Source organism: Poromitra crassiceps, assembly GCF_964638095.1.
Source record: "Poromitra crassiceps genome assembly, chromosome: 7".
NCBI classification, from domain to species: Eukaryota; Metazoa; Chordata; class Actinopteri; order Beryciformes; family Melamphaidae; genus Poromitra; species Poromitra crassiceps.
Genome location: NC_139628.1, coordinates 48,592,500 through 48,613,908, shown reverse-complemented (window position 1 = coordinate 48,613,908; position 21,409 = coordinate 48,592,500). Strand labels below are relative to the sequence as shown.

At 41.4% G+C, this 21,409-nt stretch overlaps 2 protein-coding genes across 2 annotated transcripts; both read left to right on the top strand.

Moving 5' to 3' along the window:
• Positions 1-5,425: 5,425 nt before the first annotated feature.
• On the top strand, positions 5,426-6,373 carry LOC310779673 (olfactory receptor 8G17-like; the record flags this gene model as incomplete). The annotated part of the gene is made up of 1 exon (XM_083640174.1): positions 5,426-6,373. The coding sequence occupies exon 1, from the start codon at positions 5,429-5,431 to the stop codon at positions 6,371-6,373; it is 945 nt and encodes a 314-aa protein (XP_083496300.1). The 5' UTR covers positions 5,426-5,428.
• Positions 6,374-16,706: 10,333 nt separating this feature from the next.
• Positions 16,707-17,667, top strand: LOC310779672 (olfactory receptor 8G17-like; the record flags this gene model as incomplete). Its single annotated transcript, XM_083640173.1, has 1 exon — positions 16,707-17,667. The coding sequence occupies exon 1, from the start codon at positions 16,723-16,725 to the stop codon at positions 17,665-17,667; it is 945 nt and encodes a 314-aa protein (XP_083496299.1). The 5' UTR covers positions 16,707-16,722.
• Positions 17,668-21,409: the final 3,742 nt, after the last annotated feature.

Below are 21,409 nucleotides of genomic sequence, written 5' to 3'. Positions count from 1 at the left end.
TTCATACATTTGGTCACATCGGACATTGACGGAATGACTTGAAGCCAATGCACACTCGTAGAGGTCTTTCTTTGCATACAACATCCGCATCGATTTTGGTGCAGAAAGTCCATGTGGAACACCTTCTTCACATTAGTATGACCCGGCCACACTCCGCTCTGTGGCCAGGGGTCACAGATGTGATACATTTAGCGTAGGCTTCATTTGTGGCCTTGTGTGACCAGGCCCGTATCCAGGGTTTCGAAATTGGGGAGGTCCAGACATGGCAAGGGGAGGCGGATTTGGCGGCGCCGAAAAAAATTGGAGTCCCCCCCCCCTTTTTTTGCCATATTTAGAGTAATATAGTCAAGTCAAGTTTATTTGTATAGCACATTTCATACACAGAGGCAATTCAAAGTGCTTCACATAAAATGGTTGACAGGAAAAGAAAAGAAAAGAAAAGAAAAGAAAAGAAGAGAATAAAATGGACATTTGAAAGCATCACAACAAAACTAGAAAAAAAGTATAAAAAGTGCATTAAGCAACAGGTGCAGCAGTTGCAGAAAGAGCTAAAAACTTATAGAGGATTCATTGGGTTTGCATAGTAGCTGTCAGCAGTTAAAAGCGACGGTAAACATAAAAGTCTTTAGTCTATTTTTAAAAGTAAGTAAGGTTGGGGCAGATCTGAGGTCTTCAGGCAATTTGTTCCAGCTAGCAGAAGCATAGTGGGTAAATGCAGCCTTCCCATGATTTGATTTGATCCTAGGGACAGTTAATAAGCTGGACCCTGTTGACCTACGAGTTCTAGACGGTTCGTAGCGTGGGAGCAATTCAGCTATGTATTTTGGGCCTAGGCCATTAAGTGATTTATAGACTAATAACAGTATTTTAAAATCTATTCTATGACACACTGGCAACCAGTGTAAGGACTTAAGAACTGGAGTGATATGATCAGCTTTCTTAGTCTTTGTTAGAACTCTAGCAGCAGCATTCTGAATGAGTTGAAGTTGCCTAAGTTCTTTTTTGGAGAGACCAGAAAAAAGGCTATTGCAATAGTCTAACCTACTATAAATGAAGGCGTGAATTAGTTTTTCTAGATCCTGTCTGGACATGTATCCCCTAATTCTTGCTATATTTTTAAGATGATAAAAAGCAGATTTTCTAATTGACTTAATGTGGGAGTTAAAGTTGAGATCGGAATCAATAATAACGCCAAGATTTTTGACTTGATCCTTAGGCTTCAGGGATAGAGACTCAAGGCGTACAGTGATTTTAAGCCTTTGTTCTTTGGGGCCAAAGACCTCTGTTTTGTCTTTGTTTAGCTGTAGGAAATTCTGGCACATCCAGCTATTTATTTGATCAATGCACTGGCACAATGATTCTATGGGGGCATAGTCAGCTGAGGAAAGAGTTATATACAACTGAGTGTCGTCTGCATAGTTATGATAGGCTACTTCGTTTTTTTGCATAATTAGGCCTAGAGGGAGCATATAAAGGTTGAAGAGAACGGGCCCCATAATGGATCCTTGAGGAACCCCACAAGTCATCCTAGTTAGGTCAGATGTGTAATTGCCAATGGAGACGAAGTACTTCCTGTCTTGAAGATAGGACTTGAACCACTGGAGGACCGTACCCGATAGCCCAACCCAGTTTTCCAGTCTGTCCAATAAAATTGAGTGGTCAACAGTGTCAAATGCAGCGCTAAGATCCAGTAGCACTAGAATCAAATTTTTGCCTGAGTCTGTGTTCATTCTGATGTCATTTATGACTTTAGTAAGCGCGGTTTCTGTGCTGTGATGGGGGCGAAAGCCTGATTGGAGTTTATCTAGGAGATCATTTGAGGTTAGGAATCTATTGAGTTGTAGGTAAACAACCTTTTCAATTATTTCGGCTATAAAGAGGAGATTAGATATTGGTCTGTAGTTACTGATTACCGATGCATCAAGGCTACGCTTTTTTAGTAGGGGTTTAATAACTGCAGTTTTCAGGGACTCAGGAAAAGTGCCGGTCAAAAGGGAGCTATTAACTATTTGCAATAGGTCCGATGACAGACAGTTATAAACGCTTTTAAAGAAGCTTGTTGGAAGGGTATCGAGACAGCACGAAGATGATTTAAGGCCTTGCACAGTTTCCTCTAAGATGTCGTGGTCGATAACCCTGAACTGGGACAAATTTATCGAACTAGGGATCTGCGGGTAGGATGATGTCACAGCATTTCTTGGTGTGGAGCCACTAATAGCCTGCCTGATATTAATAATTTTATCCGTAAAAAAGGCAGCAAACTCATTACATTTGACAGTAGAGAGGAACTCAGGTGCTACACAGAGAGGCGGGTTAGTCAGTCTATCAACTGTGGCAAATAGAGTGCGGGCATTGTTCACATTTTTGTTAATTATATCGGAAAAGAACGATTGTCTCGACCTTTTCAGTTCGAGGTTGTAGGAGTGAAGGCTTTCTTTGTAAATATCATAGTGAATGTGAAGATTAGTTTTCCGCCATTTACGCTCAGCTTTCCTGCAATCTTTCTTTTTGCATCTAACGGATGCAGAATTTCGCCAGGGTGCTAATATATAATTTTAAATATATATATATATATTTTTTTAACCTTTTTTAGCCATATTTAGAGGAATATCTCATTCTAAATCAACATTAGGATTATACTGTTGTGATGTCATTATTCAGTATATTCTCTTTCATGTCACCACCTGCTCAGCTCTCCTGTCAACATAATTGTAATTAACAAACACAAACTGTTTTAGCAAAATTCATATCAAACATTATTTGATATGGTTTAAGGCTTCAAGCTACTGAATAGTGCGAAGGATGCCTATTGCCCAGTATCAAATACCCACCTCGGTCAAATCTAGTCTACTACAACACATACAGGTGCATCACCATAAATTAGAATATCATGACAATGTTCTATAATTTTTTATCAGTTATAAAAAATATATTACTATAATTATACTATATATACAGTGTATATATACAGTTTAGTATATTCCAAATGAAAAATAACATTTATTTATTCCTGATAGGAACGATTGAAAAATAAAATAAAATATATTATGTTGTTTTTAACTTTACACCACCTCTTTTTGTTACTTATTGGGTCATGAAACTGAAACCATGCATGAAACAGCCACCTGCATACCTGACTTCGGGAGCATGGCACTGATTGATAACAAGCCTTAATTGAGCCTTCATCATGCATGATTAGCCAGTAGCTTCCCAACGTGTCACAGGTAACGTTACTTAAGAGACAGACTAGACACTTACTTTCTTGGTTGTTGCTAAAAAATCTGTCAGTGTCACTCACTCACCTCGTCTGTCGTTCACTCGCTCACTGTCTCGCAGCTCGCTCACTTTCAATTATCTCGCCAGGCAGTCACCATGTCTTCCTGCTGCTCCTACCTCCTGCGCTTGTCAAGTGAACCGCGGACGCGGTGTCAGATGACTTCCTGCCTGACGTGCCTTTCGTTTCAAAATAAAAGCGATCCCGTGTTTTCCATGCTTTCCATGGAGCTTTTTTTTTCTTTTTTCTCTGAAATTCTTACCGAGGTCCGGACCTCGGTGACCTCATAGCTAGATACGGGCCTGTGTGTGACACCTTGGGGGTGTGGCCATGCACCAGATCCCACCAAATTGATGTTGTCCTCAAAGCCATGTGTGACCCAGAGCCATGTATATAGAAGAGTCGCGACATCTCCATTCACTCCAATGGACCTTTTTTTTTTTACTCTCAAGAGTTCCAGGAAGTAAGGTCCTGGATTGAGCAGCACTGTCGAGTTGCAGCAAAATGGACAGTTTGTGTTGTACGTTGAAAGCAAAAAAAAAAAATCTAATTGTACATTATCAGCTTTATTTTAGCATGCAAAAGTAGCGGGAGACCCCTTCCTGGCTGTTCATTGGCTACTGAGTCATGCATTTTTGGTCCTCTGCTGACGCCACTCTCTCTCTAGAGGACACTAGTGTGACCCAGCAAGGGTTGCCACTATGTTGGTCAAGTTTAAAGGGTCCGTACATACAGGAAGGTTGAATGCTTCCCATATGTACAGGGTTAGGGTTAGGGGTACGGCCATCATGTACACAGCTGGCATATGCCAAATATATCTTGAGTTAAGTGTGTGGTGACAATTTCAATCAGTTTTCATAGGAGATATGAGCATTTCTCTAATCTAAAAATATTCTGAAAACTAAAGTATATCCTGATCCTCATTTGATTTTGAAACTTTAACCCTCAGCGGTCGGTGACATCATATGTAACACCAAAAAGATAAATGTTACATTGACTATCTCTGGAATGCTATGGCCGATTCACTTAACTGTTTGTGTGTGTGAAAGATTGCCCTCTCACAGACCTCTCCATCTCCACTGACATCACTACTGTGTTACTGTGAACCTCGGGGTGATGATCCTGGACAACCAGCTGTCCAGATCGGCCCACATTGCAGCGACTACCCGCTCCTGTAGGTTCTCCCTGTAGAACTTCCTCAAAATCTAACAACACATCTCCTGGCCCAGGCAGGCAGTTGTCATCTCCCATGTCCCCCCCGCCCGCCTGTCCGCAATCTATGGTCAGGTTCCAAACCTCCAAGCCACATCTTTTGGCAGGGACTAAAAACACGCCTCTGGTCACTTCTTGAAATAACCACTTTTCTATATAAAAAAAAGCGACTTATTCCTTCAACTATTAACAAATTCGACTTATTCCTTAAAAAATGTCTTAGCTGATGCAGACTGTATTGCAATTGATTTCACTACTGTTGACCAAATGTACTATAAGTCACTTTTGATAAAGGCATCTGCTAAATGATGTAACGTGGGTTGGTTTCTTGACACCAGACAAAACAATACACTACATGTTTTATTTGCTCCCACCTAGAGAGCCTATTACCAGTTTCCATGGATTTGACGACTTGATGCTGCATCACACATTGTCTGAGGTAAAGACAATTATTTCCCCAGACAATAAAATCTGGTTTATAAAAACTGTGACAGACGTTGAGGTCCTACTTCTGGCTGAAGTTTGGCTGGTAAATATTAGATGAGTGCATGAACAACTAGAGACAGAAAGCAGTAAGCAGGTATAACCATTTCATGTTCATATCACATTTTTGTAGTGATTCTACAGGCAATCATCCTATAGGTACTGTTGGAGCAATGGCTAAGTGCACTTTAACGTGGGGATGATCGGTTTTCATTGACAGATGCAAATTGTTTCCTGAACTACTTTGTCCACTAAATGTTGATACAGGATCGGCTATGTATTGTTACAGCAGCTACATTGCCATACAGCATATCACTATCTGTTATCTGATAGCCTAAAATTATTATTATTATTATGATTATTATTCTTGTTATTATTAATAATAATAATAATAATAATAAATTATTATTATCACATAGCGATAATAATATCCCCTCTTGTGTTTCTTATTTCAGGTTGATGGAAAACAACACCTACAACAGCTTCACACTCCAGCTGGAGGGCTTAAAGGTCACAGAATATTCCATGTATCCTGTTTTTCTATTTTTCCTCTTTTCCTATCTATTTATTATGTTTGCCAACGTGGGCATTGTAGTCCTGGTGTGCATCGACAAGAGCCTTCACCAGCCCATGTATCTCCTTTTTTGCAATCTGCCAATCAATGATATCGTTGGAAACTCTATCATGGTTCCGCGGCTGCTCAAAGACATACTAGTGCCTCCCTCTGAACGTCTCATCAGCTATTATGAGTGTGTGGTCCAGGCCTTCACGACACACATGTTCGGTACCACCTCTCACACAATACTCATGATCATGGCCTTTGACAGATATGTGGCCATCTGCAACCCCCTGCGCTACACTACAATCATGAGTGACAAAATGGTGATCAAATTAACCGTTTCTGCCTGGGGGGTGGCCTTTGTTTTGGTGGCTATTCTCCTCGGTTTGACCGTACGCCTGAACCGATGCAGGACTCTGATCACAAACCCTTTCTGTGACAACGCCTCGTTGTTTAAACTCTCCTGTGAGAGTGTCTTTATCAATAACGTCTATGGCCTCACTTTCACTGTGGTGTTGTTCATAGCTTCTATAGGAAGCATGGTTCTCACTTATGCTAAAATCACAACTGTCTGCCTGACGAGTAAGAGCAAGTCTTTGAACAGCAAAGCTCTACAGACCTGTAGCACCCATCTGTTTGTATACCTGGTTATGTTTTGTTGTGGAATGCTGATAATCATCCTGCATCGCTTCCCCCTGTACTCAGACTACAGGAAACTCTCTGCCATCCTGTTTCATATCATCCCCGGTAGCCTGAACCCCATTATTTATGGGGTGCAGTCAAAAGAGATCCGCAGATTCTTGTTCAACGTATTCCGCTCCAGAAAGGTTTTTCCATCATTTTAATTTGAAAACAAGTGTTGTTGTTTTTGGTAATGACATTATCATAACAGAGATCAATTTTCCACTTAAATATTCGTATAATAGTCGTATGATTTCAAATACTTTTCTTCATTTTTAGAAAAGGTGCGTAAAGGTTTGCAACTCCTTATGATTCATGTGGTTGAACTCTATTACATTAATCTGTATCTGTAGAAATTTGTATTCAGAGATGAAGGTACCAATGTAAAACTGTATTGTTTTGCGATATAATAATGTTTGATAAATTAGTTTTTAACTGATGGACTTATTATTGCTCTCACTTGGCTATAGCAGTACCCGTTGACCTGTTGATACATGTTCTTAATTTTCATCACTCGGCTTTAATCAGCTCTTTTTGATTTAAATTAGATGTTGGTTGCAGGAGTGGACTTTCAAGCCGACTCAGTTTGTTTCATGTGTTGTATTTTTGTTTGAAGGGCCTCACAAATATAGTGAGGACGATCACTAGTGGTTCAAGCACATAATGTACATGCTGAACCATTATTGTTTACCTCCTGATTTTTTATTATTATCATTGATTATCATTGGTAGAACAGAGTCTCCAACATCGAGCTGCAGGGAACGTACCCAACAGCCACCTCTCTCCCACTTAGCTGCACAGCGTCAGTTCTGCTGGCATGACCATGTTTATTTGTTTATTTAAGAGGATCCCCAGTAGCTGCCGCCAAGACGACCGCTAGTCTTCCTGGGCTCCAAACACATTACACATTACATGACAAGCAATAGTCAAATGCAATAATAAAATGACAATAGTAAAATGATAAGAAATAGTAAAATGCAATGAGCACAAAGGAAAATGACAGAAGACAGAAAACAAGCAATACCAAAACAAGACAGACAAGAGTTTGGTCAGCTAGTCAACTAGCTGGCCTATAGCCCAAGTAATATAATGATATATATATATATATATATATATATATATATATATATAGCAGTATTAAGGAAATCCAGCGCACACCAGGTTGTCAGAATAGACTTCTTTTATTTAAGTTGCATAAATATGGCGAACAATGCGTTTCGCTGTTGCTTCATCAGGTTCGCTTTACAAATGAATGGCACAGGGGTGGGTTTAAAAAGGCTGTACCATCAATTATCAATTATCAACAGGTGAGTAACATTACAGATCATGTGACAGCATGATTTGCAGACCATGTGACAGCAAGAGAATGCAGTTCATACATGTTTCAAAAGAGAAGTACATCAAGTTAAATATAGCAATATCAAGTGTCACAATTACATAGATTAGAAAATAGAAATTAAAAAAAATATATGTGGAAGAATTTCAAAAGGACATGGTCAGACACATTTATTTACCTAGGACAGGCTCCAGAATGGTCACAATGATCAATCAATCAGTCAATCAATCAATCAGTTTAATACATGTCCCAGAAGGGCACTTTGGTTCACATCAGACAGTAGTGGATAATTACAACATCATTACTAGTTTGAGATTAGTAATAACGGCACACTTCAGAATTGAGATACATTATTACTAGTTTTAAAGTAATAAAGGCGCACTTCAATATTATACAATACATAAACATTTGTTGCATTATGTACAGATTCCAAAGGACCATCTACTGCCCTCAACCGGGTCGCCGCGTGCGCAGCGCCACCGTTGCACTAGCTCCTCAAACAACGCAAGTGGCTCGCTGTGATCAGCGCCAGATGGATGTATCGGAGGAAGAGGGAGAGGGGGGGGGGTGGATGATGCAAGAGCTGTCGGGGGGAACAAGGCGGGGGGGTTTGGGGGGGGAAGAGCTCAGTTGCAGACGAAATATCAGGAGAGCTGCGTCCTTGGCAGTACGAGAGTCCAGATTAGGATGAAATGTTTTGGTTGCCTGGAATTCCTTTCCGTCACACAGACCAGGGTCACACAGACCAGAAAGTCAACAGCAGGTGTCAAGTCTCTGATTCCCAACTTAGTTATTGCAGATCAGTGGAATTTCTCTGATATATCCAGATATAATCAATTTTTCACAGTTCAAATTCACAGTTCAAATTCACTGACCGCCCATCTCAATTTTCATGACGTCACAGCCTAGGGTCAATCGCTGTTGTCTTCCCGTATCCCGTGGTGAAAAATCCGTCTGGGCAGAGGGTGGGGGTTCCCCGGACCCCAAAAAGTTTAGTTGATTTGCGTTGAGAGACCAGCTTAGTAAATCCAATAAATCCATATTTGTCATTTCGAGTAGACGAATGCAAGTTTGCTCTGGGAATTGTTGCAGGCAGAGGGACAGAAGGGAGATAAGGGAGAGCGAGAAATAAAGCGACTGCCCTGTTCAAGTGCTGGAAGCACAGTGGTTTGCAATGAAACCACAGAACAGCTTATGCATCTAGTAGGGGTGTCACAATATATCGTCCCACGAAATTTCGCGATAGTAAAACGTCACGATATGTATCGTTGAGATGAAATCTCATATCGTGAAAAAAAAAAAAAAAAAAAAAATTTTTTTTTTTTTTTTTTAAAGTAGACAAAGAAACGTCTTTGTTTGTTGAAGTTCAATGTGTGGAAAGTAGTTCAGTTGAACAAGTCTCTGAAGAGACACATGAGAAGTTATACAGGAGAGAAACCATTCAATTGAGTTTCTGGCAAAACTGTTTACTTGACAGGAAAAACTGAAGATGCATAAAAAATAGACTAAGAAAAGTCTTGTTGTTTGAGTTTGAAGAAAAACTGAAGATGCATAATGAGAATTTATACTGCTGAGAAACCTTTTAGTTCAAAGTAAATCTAAGTGACGGTGTAACTCATTCTATTTCAAGATAAGCCTTATCTCCAATCTCATGTTTTTTCTAGTTGTTATTGTAATAACAATTTCCCACAACAGCACGTTTTGTATTTGTGCATTTCAAATAAAATACTACTTTTCCAGTCATATATTGTCATTATTCAAGTTAAAAAAAATATTGTTAAAATCGTATCGTATCGTATCGTTATCGTGAACCCAGTATCGTGATACGTATCGTATCGTGAACTGAGTGTATCGTGACACCCCTAGCATCTAGTGCAATACCTCAACTCTTTTTATATATCTGGGGGGGGGGGTCCGTGCCAGGGAGATATAGGTGCCTCATCTCACTCTCCCTATACAAGGCATCACCTGCAGGTAGAAAAAATAAAGTTAATACATCATAAAAATGGACTCAGATCAAGTATTTCATTCAGACCATTGGGCTCAACTGTGTTTAAGGTGTGTATCCAATATCCCTCCTAAGTAATTGGTACTAATATATATATATATATATATATATATATATATATATATAGTTCATATGCGCATGTGTGTGTGTGTGTGCGTGCGTGCGTGCGTGCGTGTGTGTGTGTGTGTGTGAAAGGGTCAAAGTGCTGTGCTCCCTTCCTCCTCCTGCCATAAAGACAAGCATGACATGGTTTCGGGGGATGGCAAAGTACATGAGACACTGGTTGCATGATTACAGCCGTATGATCTATATGTTTAAGATCTATAGCGGCAGTAGCCACAATGATTGATAAATCATCCCTAAATGTTTGAGGCCATGAATAACCTGTTCCCCATTCTTCATGAAACACACCGACTCCGACAAAGACCTTCATAGCACCAGCATGTGATGTGACTGCGTGGACAGCCAGGTGCATTCTGGGGCTCCAGGATGTTTCCATATTAGCAAACATTAAAAGTTGATAATATTGATTTAATGATTTGTTTTATGAATATAGGCTACTAAAGTGGATTTGTGTGATTTTGAAATGGTGCATTTGATTGTGATATGTGCCCCTCTCTGTCTCTCTCTCCAGCCCCCCCCCCCCCTTATTTTATGTGTGCCTTAAGGCCATAAAATTAGATAACTACAACTGTATTTAAATTTTCATTTTAGTTGTTACATTTTCAAATGTAACAACTAAAACTTTTTTTTTTTTTGTTTGTTTTTTTTTTGTTGCTTCTATCGCATTTACTAGTTATTCTATGCTATGTTGTGTTTTTCTGCTTATTTGCTTAATATTGCATTTACTACGGTTTATTTTATGCTATGTGTGTTCTGTGAGCGAGCTACTGTAACTTGTCCCAATTTCCCCCCGGGGATCATTAAAGTCTTTCTGATTCTGATTCTGATTCTGATAAAATGAAAATTTAGGGGCTGATAGGTAAAAATTAGCCTTTAGTTGGACAATCACTAGTTATTACTATATTCATATACATTTTAATTTAAGTTACACATAGTTATTGTTGTGCATACACAGACAGATATCATATTTAGATAACCTGTAGCATACATTTGCAGCTCTTCTAGTCTCTTAGAACAGACGAGTTGGCTCCCGCAATTTTCAAATGCTTCCGCCATACCGTCTGTACTTCGTGGGGGAGAATCATGCACCAACCGGAATGGGAAGTAGAAAGGCGGGTCTTCCGCTCATTAGTCCAATCAGAATTTTTTTAAGGCGGGTCTTCCGCTCATTAGTCCAATCAGAATTTTTTTTCGTGGACACACGTGTCGTGATTGGTCGGATTCCGTCGAACTTCCTTCCAGTCTGAAGGTTTTTTTTCCCAACTACCTTGTGCATGTTCTGGGGGTGTAACGTACAGACTGTATAGCTGCATTCGCCGGATGTAGATGAGACAGTCTGTTTTAAGAGACTACAGCTCTTCTATCTCACACAGCTCCGGTATGTGAACGAATGTAACACTCCCGGTTTGCGGAGAGCTGTGTCCTGTCAGCGAATATAAGAGCTATCGAATATAAGAAGTTCCGGTGAGGTTTTTCAAAGTAAAAGAACGATTCTGCACAATTATATAGCAGACAGGGGTGATTGAAAAATGATGGTTTTCCACATTAAACTAATAAACTAAGCATTTAAATGAAGCTATACAATACAAATTATGTTTCTGTATGACAATAACTGTTTCAATAACATTGAGAATGTTCTTCTTAGTATCTTAAAGATAAAAGCTGCTCACTGGAGTGCATAGCCTTTACAAATTGGACACTGGACAGATCTGTGTTCAAAGTGGGAGATTGCCAAACATATGCACACGCTCGGGTAGACCCCCTCTATCACATCACACTCTCAGCTAACCTCGCGAGGAGTAAAAAAAAAACATGGCAGGCCGTCAAACCCACCTAGAGGTCACTCATATTGTCATTTTTGCACAACTATTGGACACTGTACACCCCTGTGTCGAAAGTGGCAGCACAAACGATGTATGCACGCATGCGGGTAGACCCCCTCTATCATATCACACTCTCAGCTAACCTCGGGAGGAGTAAAAAAAAACATGGCAGGCCGTCAACCCACCCAGAGGTCACTCATATTGTCATTTCTGTACAAATATTGGACACTGTACACCCCTATGTCAAAAGTGGCAGCACAAACGATATATGCACGCGACATGTATGCCAGGTCGACAGGACCCTGATGAAGCTGTTCTATAGCGCCTTTATTGAGTCTGTCATCTCCTTCTCTATTGTTTGTTGGTACGGTAACCTCTGCACCAAAGACAAGAACTCCCTCGGGAAGATAGTGAAGACGGCTTTAAAAATAGCCTGAGTCCATTTTAGGAGCCTAGGTCTAATTGTTTGGCTGGTAAATATTAGATGAGTGCATGAACAACTAGAGACAGAAAGCAGGTATAACCATTTCGGGCCCTATCGTTGCAATCGGCGTAGAAACTGCATTTAAGGCCTAGCGCTAGGCCGCCTAGCGCAGTTAGTGGGTGTGGACCAGCGCACTCGCTATCTTGGTATCGGCGCTACACGCAGCCTCAACCATTATAACCACGCCTTTTAAGCGTAAAATTATGCATAGTCCGCTCATTGGAGAATTGTAGTTAAGAGTCACACGCTTGCCTTTTAAGCTCCAATTCCTGGACAAATCCGGTAAAACCAGACAAAGCCAAGCGCTCTGCCCCCCCCCCCCTTCATCCAGTCTGTCTGTCTCCATATATAGGCTATTATTCCATATTATTATGCTTCTCAAACCAATCTAACTGCAGTTTAAATACTGCAAGCATGTAAATACCCTACACTATAGCAAGATCAAAGTGAAAAGAATGTTCTAAATGCATCAGCTAGAAAAATATAGCCTATTAGATTGGTGAAAGTTTGTCCAGAAAGATATCATTTTCTCTGCCTGCTGCAGGAAGGATGATGCACATAAATATAGCCTACCCTACATTATTTTTTAGTTTAGTTTAGTTTATTTGACATATCCGTTTAAAATACATGCAAGTCAGGCATTACAAAAACAACAATGTCAAGGATAACACAAAAAGTCGTGGACTTGTTTCCGTTGTGGTCCTTGGTGTCAACGTATACATAAAACACTTAAAACACATAAAAATACTTACACACTTAAAACACCAAATTACATAATACATTGTGTACATCCTAACAATCCCTCCCTCCCCTAACGTTACCTGTCTATTCATGGACTTTGGCTAGTAGCCATTTCCTAGCATTCACCTTAAAACTGTGTGGGTTCGTGGTCTGTTTGATGGACAGAGGCAGTTCATTCCACTCCCGTGCTCCTGTGTACGCAAAAGAGCATTGCCCCATTTTGGTTCTACACCTCGGGGGGTGCAGGTTGGCTAAGCTGTACCTAGTCCTGTAGCTGTGTGATTCCCCGGCACTGGAAAAATAGCTGCTTAGGTATGCTGGGGCCCTGTTGTTAACAACCTTGTGTACCATGTTGAGCCTCAGCTGAGTCACTCTGGCCTCAACTGGTAGCCAGTTGAGCTCTTCAAAGTGCCTCCTTCCAACATGGTCTCGAGGGCCTAGCCCCATCACAACCCTAACCAGCTTGTTTTGAGACACCTGCAGTTTCCCTTGTAATGAGACTGTCAGACCTGTTGACCAAGCTACACTAGCGTAATCGAACTGACACTGCACTAGACTGTTGGCTAGTAGACATAGGCTTTCTCTGTCCAGCAGATTGGCCTTTCTGGCTAGAAACCTCGTGCGGGCGTTAACTTTACCCAGCACCTGTAAGGCCATTCCCTCCCCACCCAAACTGCTATCTAAGACACACCCCAGGTACTTCACTGATGTCTTTGCAGCTATCTCCACAGAACCTACCTCTACTTTAAGCTCCTGGGCCTTCTTTAATCTGGGTTTAGACCCAAATAGAATAGACTCCGTCTTCCCTAGTTGAAGTGACAGCCTATTGTCGCACAGCCAGCTGCTTATCTTAGTGAGTTCCTCTCCTAGCCTACTTTGGAGTGTGTTCTTGTCTTTGTGCGAGATGAGCAAAGCTGCATCATCTGCAAATAAATACAAGTTACAGGAACACGCATCTCTCATGTCATTAATATAAAGTAAAAATAGCAGTGGTCCCAAAACACTTCCTTGCGGAACCCCACATACTACTGGTTTAGTGTCTGACATAAAGCCGTTGACCTCTACTCTCTGATCCCTGTCTGTCAGGTATGAAGTGACCCATTCGATAGCGGTGTTTTTCATCCCTAGTGCCTTCAGTTTTTTAAGCAGCAAACTATGGTTAACTGTGTCGAAGGCTTTCTGAAGATCTAGTAAAACCATTCCACACAGTTTCCCTTCGTCCATCTCCTTTCTGATGAAGTCGTTAATGTAAAGTAAGCATGAGTCTGTAGAAAAGGACTTCCTGAACCCTGATTGAAATTCATACAGAAGATTTTCCCCTTCAACATATGCTGATATCTGTTCCTGTACCACTCTCTCTAAGATCTTAGATGTAACACTCAGAATGGATACTGGCCTGTAGTTACCACAATGAGATCTACTCCCTTTTTTAAACAGGGGAATAATCTTTGCATGTTTAGTGCAACTTGGTACAATGCCTTGTTCCAGTGAGAGATTTATCAAATGTGCAACACAAGGAGCAATTACCTGTGCCCCATCTCTTAAAAACTTGGCAGCAATGTTATCAAGGCCAGTGGCTTTTGTTGTATTAAGCTCTCCCAGCATCTCTGCTACCCTCTCAACTGTCACTTTGGATAAGGAAAACAAATTGGCATGTACACCTCGACTGGAATAGAATCCTTGGATGTACTCGTCTCCATATTCACCTGACTTAGGAGGCAGTGCATCTACTAGCTTGCTGGCTACTGAGGCAAAAAAGTTATTAAATTAATTTGCTACCTGTGCTTTATCAAATTCGATTTTATCATTCATTTCGAGGCCTATGGTGGGCTTTCCGTTATTGGCCTTGCCCCCGCAGCCCATGTCTTTTAGCGTTTTCCATAGCTTCTTAGAATCGTTTTTATTTTCCTTTATTTGATTCATGTAATATTCCTTTTTTGCTATCTTAATAATTCTTTGTGCTCCATTTCGACATTTCTTGTAATTGTCAGCATCAGCTTGGTCCTGAGACTTTTTAAACCTCTGCAATGCCTCCTCCCTGACTTTAATTGCATCTAAAATCTCTGGGTTAAGCCAAGGACTTGATCTCTGCTTTATCCTGATTTGCTTATATGGAGCCATGAGATTCACTACCTGAAGGAATAACTGGTTAAACAGATCCCAGGCTCCGTCAACACAATCCAACCTAAGCACTGCAGACCAGTCTACTCTGTCAAGCTGCTCTCTAAAACGCTCAGCGCAGTAGTTCTTGAGGGATCTGATTTTAATGATTTTGTGGCTTAAAAAAGTTTGCCTATGAACCTTCCTGGTACAATATGTGACGAAATGGTCACTGAGCCCATATGCAATCACACCTTGTTGTGAGATGTTACATTCATCCGACACCAGAATAAGATCAATAAGATCAATTATATATATTATAAATTATATATATTATAAATTATATATATTATAAATTATATATATTATAAATTATATATATTATAATTTATATATTATGTAAAGTCATTGCATAAATGTGTTTTTATTGTAAAACTAAATGTGAAGTAGGGCCAAGTTATTGGAGCGGACATCACAGTATAGCAGATGACAGTAGAAGCGCGTTCCGCTGTCACTTATCTAAATCACGTTAAATCGACAAGAGATATATATAGGCCCAGGAGGACATATACGTTTCACATAGGGTGGTGTTTTCATTTCGATGTTTTATTTGGTCCAATATTGAAATGTTCTACAATTGCAGGTTGTGTTACCATTACACATTATTTAGATCCTCCCTTAATATAGGTTTTCGGCTCATTTGGTTGCTATTTAGTAGCGAAATGGAGTACCACAATGCATGCTGGGACATGCCAGGCAGTGAACTTACAACTTATTTTTCCTATGAGAAGTGTGTTGTGTCTGTCTGAGCGAGGGAGTCAGAGAGAGAGAGAGTCGTATTGTGCCTGTCAGACTGAGGAGAGAGGGAGAGAGTGACACAGAGAAGGGTGACAGAGGGGAGCCAGAGGGGAGCCAGAGGGGAGCGCTCCACGCAACCAGCGCACTGAATAGGCCTGGTTTTCAAAAGCGCAAAGCGCTAAATTTACGCCAGGTGGGAAGATATCATTAGGCCGATATTTAACGCCGAAACGCCCATTCTCGCCCATTCAGGGAGTGCGCCACGCCCATTCGGACTAAAGCGCATTTACCAGCCTAAAGCCATGTTGATATCTTCCCGAGGCAAGCGCAAGGCACATTTTTTAGCGCCGAAGGCCCGTTTTAGCGCCGAAGGCCTGTGGGAGAATAGGGGCCTTCATGTTCATATCACATTTTTGTGTTAAAACATTAAGTAACTAATGCAAGACAAAACACAGTCATTCTACAGGAAGTTCCACGTGTTTCGTAGGGTATGATCGTTTTTTATTGACAGATTCAAATTGTTTCCTGAACTACCTCATCCACTAAATGTTGATACAGGATCGGCTATGTATTGTTACAGCAGCCATTGCCATACAGCATATTAATTCTTTTATCTGATAAAAACCTCAAATTCACATGTGATAATAATATCCCCTCTTGATATTTGTATTTAAGCATATGCCTTATTGAACATTGAGATATCTCTCTCTTTTTTCACCCTTTAGATCTGTGTGCCAGAGCTCCTCCCCCCCCCCCCACAGGTGTTCTCTATGGCACTGATGACACTTATGTTTGTACATAAGGCATACATTTTACACTCTTCTCTTGATAGCTCGTCCTGATGAAGGCCACTGCGTTGGCCGAAACATGTTGACGCTTTTATACTTTTATTGTTCCAGTATGAACTAGCACTATTATTAAAGCCTTTTAACTTATTAAGAAGAGTGCCTTGGATTCTGTATTTGTTGGATTTCTCTGCTGCCACACCGATGCTTCATCCAAAGAGCACCTTCGTTTGACTCTTGCCTCGCTGTTTTTTGAACGCCGTAGCCCTCCTCATCTCTTCTTTGATATCCCTTCTTGTTTCTTATTTCAGGTTGATGGAAAACAACACCTACAACAGCTTCACGCTCCAGCTGGAGGGCTTAAAGGTCACAGAGTATTCCATGTATCCTGTTTTTCTATTTTTCCTCTTTTCCTATCTATTTATTATGTTTTCCAACGTGGGCATTGTAGTCCTGGTGTGCATCGACAAGAGCCTTCACCAGCCCATGTATATCCTGTTTTGCAATTTGCCAATCAATGATATCGTTGGAAACTCTATCATGCTGCCACGGCTGTTACAAAATATGTTGGTGCCTCCCTCTGAACGTCTCATCAGCTATTATGAGTGTGTGGTCCAGGCATTCACGATACACATGTTCGCCACTGCCGCTCATACAATACTCATGATCATGGCCTTTGACAGATATGTGGCCATCTGCAACCCCCTGCGCTACACTACAATCATGAGTGATAAAATGGTGATCAAATTAACCGTTTCTGCCTGGGGGGTGGCCTTTGTTTTGGTGGCTATTCTCCTCGGTTTGACCGTACGCCTGAACCGATGCAGGACTCTGATCACAAACCTTTACTGTGACAACGCCTCGTTGTTTAAACTGTCCTGTGAGAGTGTCTTTATCAATAACGTCTATGGCCTCACCTTCAGTGTGGTTCTGCTGACGGCCTCTGTAGGCAGCATGGTTCTCACTTATGCTAAAATCACAACTGTCTGCCTGACGAGTAAGAGCAAGTCTTTGAACAGCAAAGCTCTACAGACCTGTAGCACCCATCTGTTTGTATACCTGGTTATGTTTGTATTTGGAATGCTGATAATCATCCTGCATCGCTTCCCCCTGTACTCAGACTACAGGAAACTCTCTGCCATCCTGTTTCATATCATCCCCGGTAGCCTGAACCCCATTATTTATGGGGTGCAGTCAAAAGAGATCCGCAGATTCTTGTTCAACGTATTCCGCTCCAGAAAGGTTTTTCCATCATTTTAATTCGAAAACAAGTGTGTGTTTTTTGGTAATGACATTATCATAACAGAGACCAATTTTCCACTTAAATATTCGTATAATAGTCGTATGATTTCAAATACTTTTCTTCATTTTTAGAAAAGGCGTGCAAAGGTTTGCAACTCCTTATGATTCATGTGGTTGAGCTCTATTACATTAATCTGTATCTGTAGAAATTTGCATTCAGAGATGAAGGTGCCAATGTAAAACTGTATTGTTTTGCGATATGTTTGATAAACTAGTTTTTAAAACTGATTTTCATCACTCGGCTTTAATCAGCTCTTTTTGATTTATATTAGATGTTGGTTGCAGGAGTGGACTTTCAAGCCGACTCAGTTTATTTCATGTGTTGTATTTTTGTTTGAAGGGCCTCACAAATATAGTGAGGATGATCACTAGTGGTTCAAGCACATAGTGTACATGCTGAACCACTATTGTTTACCTACTAATTTTTTATTATTATCATTGATTATCATTGGTAGAACAGAGTCTCCAACATCGAGCTGCAGGGAACGTACCCAACAGCCACCTCTCTCACATTTAGCTGCACAGCGTCAGTTCTGCTGGCATGACCATGTTTATTTGTTTATTTAAGAGGATCCCCAGTAGCTGCCGCCAAGCCTAGTCTTCCTGGGCTCCAAACACATTACACATTACATGACAAGCAATAGTCAAATGCAATAATAAAATGACAATAGTAAAATGATAAGAAATAGTAAAATGCAATGAGCACAAAGGAAAATGACAGAAGACAGAAAACAAGCAATACCAAAACAAGACAGACAAGAGTTTGGTCAGCTAATCAACTAGCTGGCCTATAGCCCAAGTAATATAATGATCGGTATAACACTCTATACCTTTAAAAACACACACAGAAAGTCAAGTAAAAATGATGTTACAAACATCAATGTACCGTATGTGTGATGGTGTGTGTGTGTGTGTGTGTGTATGTGTGTGTGTGTGTGTGTGTGTGTGTATGTGTGTGTGTACGTACGTACGTACGTGTGTGTGTGTGTGTGTGTGTGTGTGTGTGTGTGTGTGTGCGTGTGTGTGTGTGTGTGTGAAAGGGTCAAAGTGCTGTGCTCCCTTCCTCCTCCTGCCATAAAGACAAGCATGACATGGTTTCGGGGGATGGCAAAGTACATGAGACACTGGTTGCATGATTACAGCTGCAATGACTCGATCCTGCGGCCATCAACACTGAAACAAGGATTACTTGGTCACAAGCAGTGTTGGGGGTAACTCATTACAAAAGTAACATATTACATGTAATATATTACTTTTAGCAGTAACTCAGTAATATAACTTATTACTTAAAGGACCTCAGTAATATTATACCAGTTACTTTGTCAAGTAACTCAACTTACAAATGGATTTTTTTTTTTAAATCAAAGCACATATTTAAATAAAGATACAATCATTTCCTAATCAAACTGTCTGTTTTTATGCAAACAACCACTACAGATGACAATAACAAAGGAAAAGGTTAACATTTAGAATTTTGGCTGCTTTACACTGACTTCAAGGCGGTTGACATTATTTTTCTGGATGTTCCGGGGCTGCGATGTCATTCTTCTGCTGCTGCTGTTGTTTTGGTGAAAGTAATGCAAAAGTAGTGTAATAAGTAACGAGTTACTCTACACAGACAGTAATATTGTAATGTAACTTATAACTTTCAAATGAAAGTAACTAGTAATATGTAATATATTACATTTTGAAAGTAACTTGCCCAACACTGGTCACAAGAAATGAAGAACGCTGTCCAAACCCTAAAGCAGTCGCTTGTCACCGCACCAGCCCTCGGTCTCCCAGACTATCATCAAGCCTTCCACTTGCATGTGCATGAAAAGGAAGGTTTTGCCACAGGCATCCTTACACAGAAACATGGTTCACATTTCTGGCCCCCATAGCCAGGCACGGACTGGATAATCGGGCACGTCGGGCAAATGCAATAAAAAAAGCGACTTATTCCTTCAACTATTAACAAATTCGACTTATTCCTTAAAAAATGTCTTAGCTGATGCAGACTGTATTGCAATTGATTTCACTACTGTTGACAAAATGTACTATAAGTCACTTTTGATAAAGGCATCTGCTAAATGATGTAATGTGGGCTGGTTTCTTGACACCAGACAAAACAATATACTGCATGTTTCATTTGCTCCCACCTAGAGAGCCAATTGACAGTTTCCATGGATTTGACGACTTGATGCTGCATCACACATTGTCTGAGGTAAAGACAATTATTTCCCCAGACAATAAAATCATGTTTATAAAAACTGTAACAGACGTTGAGGTCCTACTTCTGGCTGAAGTTTGGCTGGTAAATATTAGATGAGTGCATGAACAACTAGAGACAGAAAGCAGTAAGCAGGTATAACCATTTCATGTTCATATCACATTTTTGTAGTGATTCTACAGGCAATCATCCGATAGGTACTGTTGGACCAATGGCTAAGTGCACTTTAAGAAATTGCACGTGTTTGGTAGTCAAGTCAAGTCAAGTCAAGTTTATTTATATAGCCCTAATTCACAAGCATGTCTCAGAGGGCTTCACAGAAAGTATGTCTAGCTGATTCTAGCTAACACACAGTAACAAGAATATACAGAATAAAGATAACATTTGAACATTTGAAGAAAGCAGGAGAGTGGAGGAGGGAGGGAGAGGGGGGAGGTGGGGAGAAAATAGGAAATGTGGAGAGGTGGGAGGGCGCAGGGGAAGGAGAGCAGTGGGAATGTGAGAGAGGGGAGAGGACAGAGAGGAGGAGAGAAACAGAGAAGGAGAGGTGGAAGGGTACAGGGGAGGTAGAGTAGAGGTAGGGTCTAGGGTGGAGGGAGGGAGGGAGGAGAGGGGGGAGGTGGGGGGGAAATAGGAAATGTGGAGGAGGAGAGAACAGGGGAGGAGAGATGAGGGTGCAGGGGAGGGAGAGCCAGGGTAGGGGTAGGGTCTAGGGTTGGGGGAGGGGAGGGAGTAGGATACGGGCCCGGATTAGGGCGAGGGTGGGGAGAAATGGGAAATGTGGAGGAGGAGAGAACAGAGAAGGAGAGGGTGCAGGGGAGGGAGAGCAGGGGGAATGTGAGAGGGAGGAGAGGGCAGAGAGGAGGAGAGAACAGAGAAGGAGAGGTGGGAGGGCGCAGGGGAAGGAGAGCAGTGGGAATGTGAGAGAGGGGAGAGGACAGAGAGGAAGAGAGAACAGAGAAGGAGAGATGGGAGGGTACAGGGGAGGTAGAGTAGAGGTAGGGTCTAGGGTGGAGGGAGGGAGTAGGATACGGGCCCGGATTAGGGCGAGGGTGGGGAGAAAATGGGAAATGTGGAGGAGGAGAGAACAGAGAAGGAGAGGTGGGAGGGTGCAGGGGAAGGAGAGCAGGGGGAATGTGAGAGAGGGGGGAGGACAGAGAGTAGAGGTGCAGGGGAAGGAGAGCAGGGGGAATGTGAGAGAAGGGAGAGCAGGAAGTGGCAGGGATTCAGGAAAATAGGGGAGAAGAGGAGAAGGAGCAGAGGGGGGGGGGGAATGAGGAGAGAGCAGGAGAAGGGAGGGGGGGGCGGTGGGATGTGGGGGAGGAAAGAGCATGGAAAGAGAGGAGAACAAGAAGGGGGAAGAAGGGAAGAAGCGGGGAAAGGGGGAAAGAGAGGGGGGGGGGAGAAGATCAGACAACTGACTACTCTAAGCATTAACCAGAGCTAACTGGGACATAGTATCTAGCTAATCTACAGCCTAATCTGGCC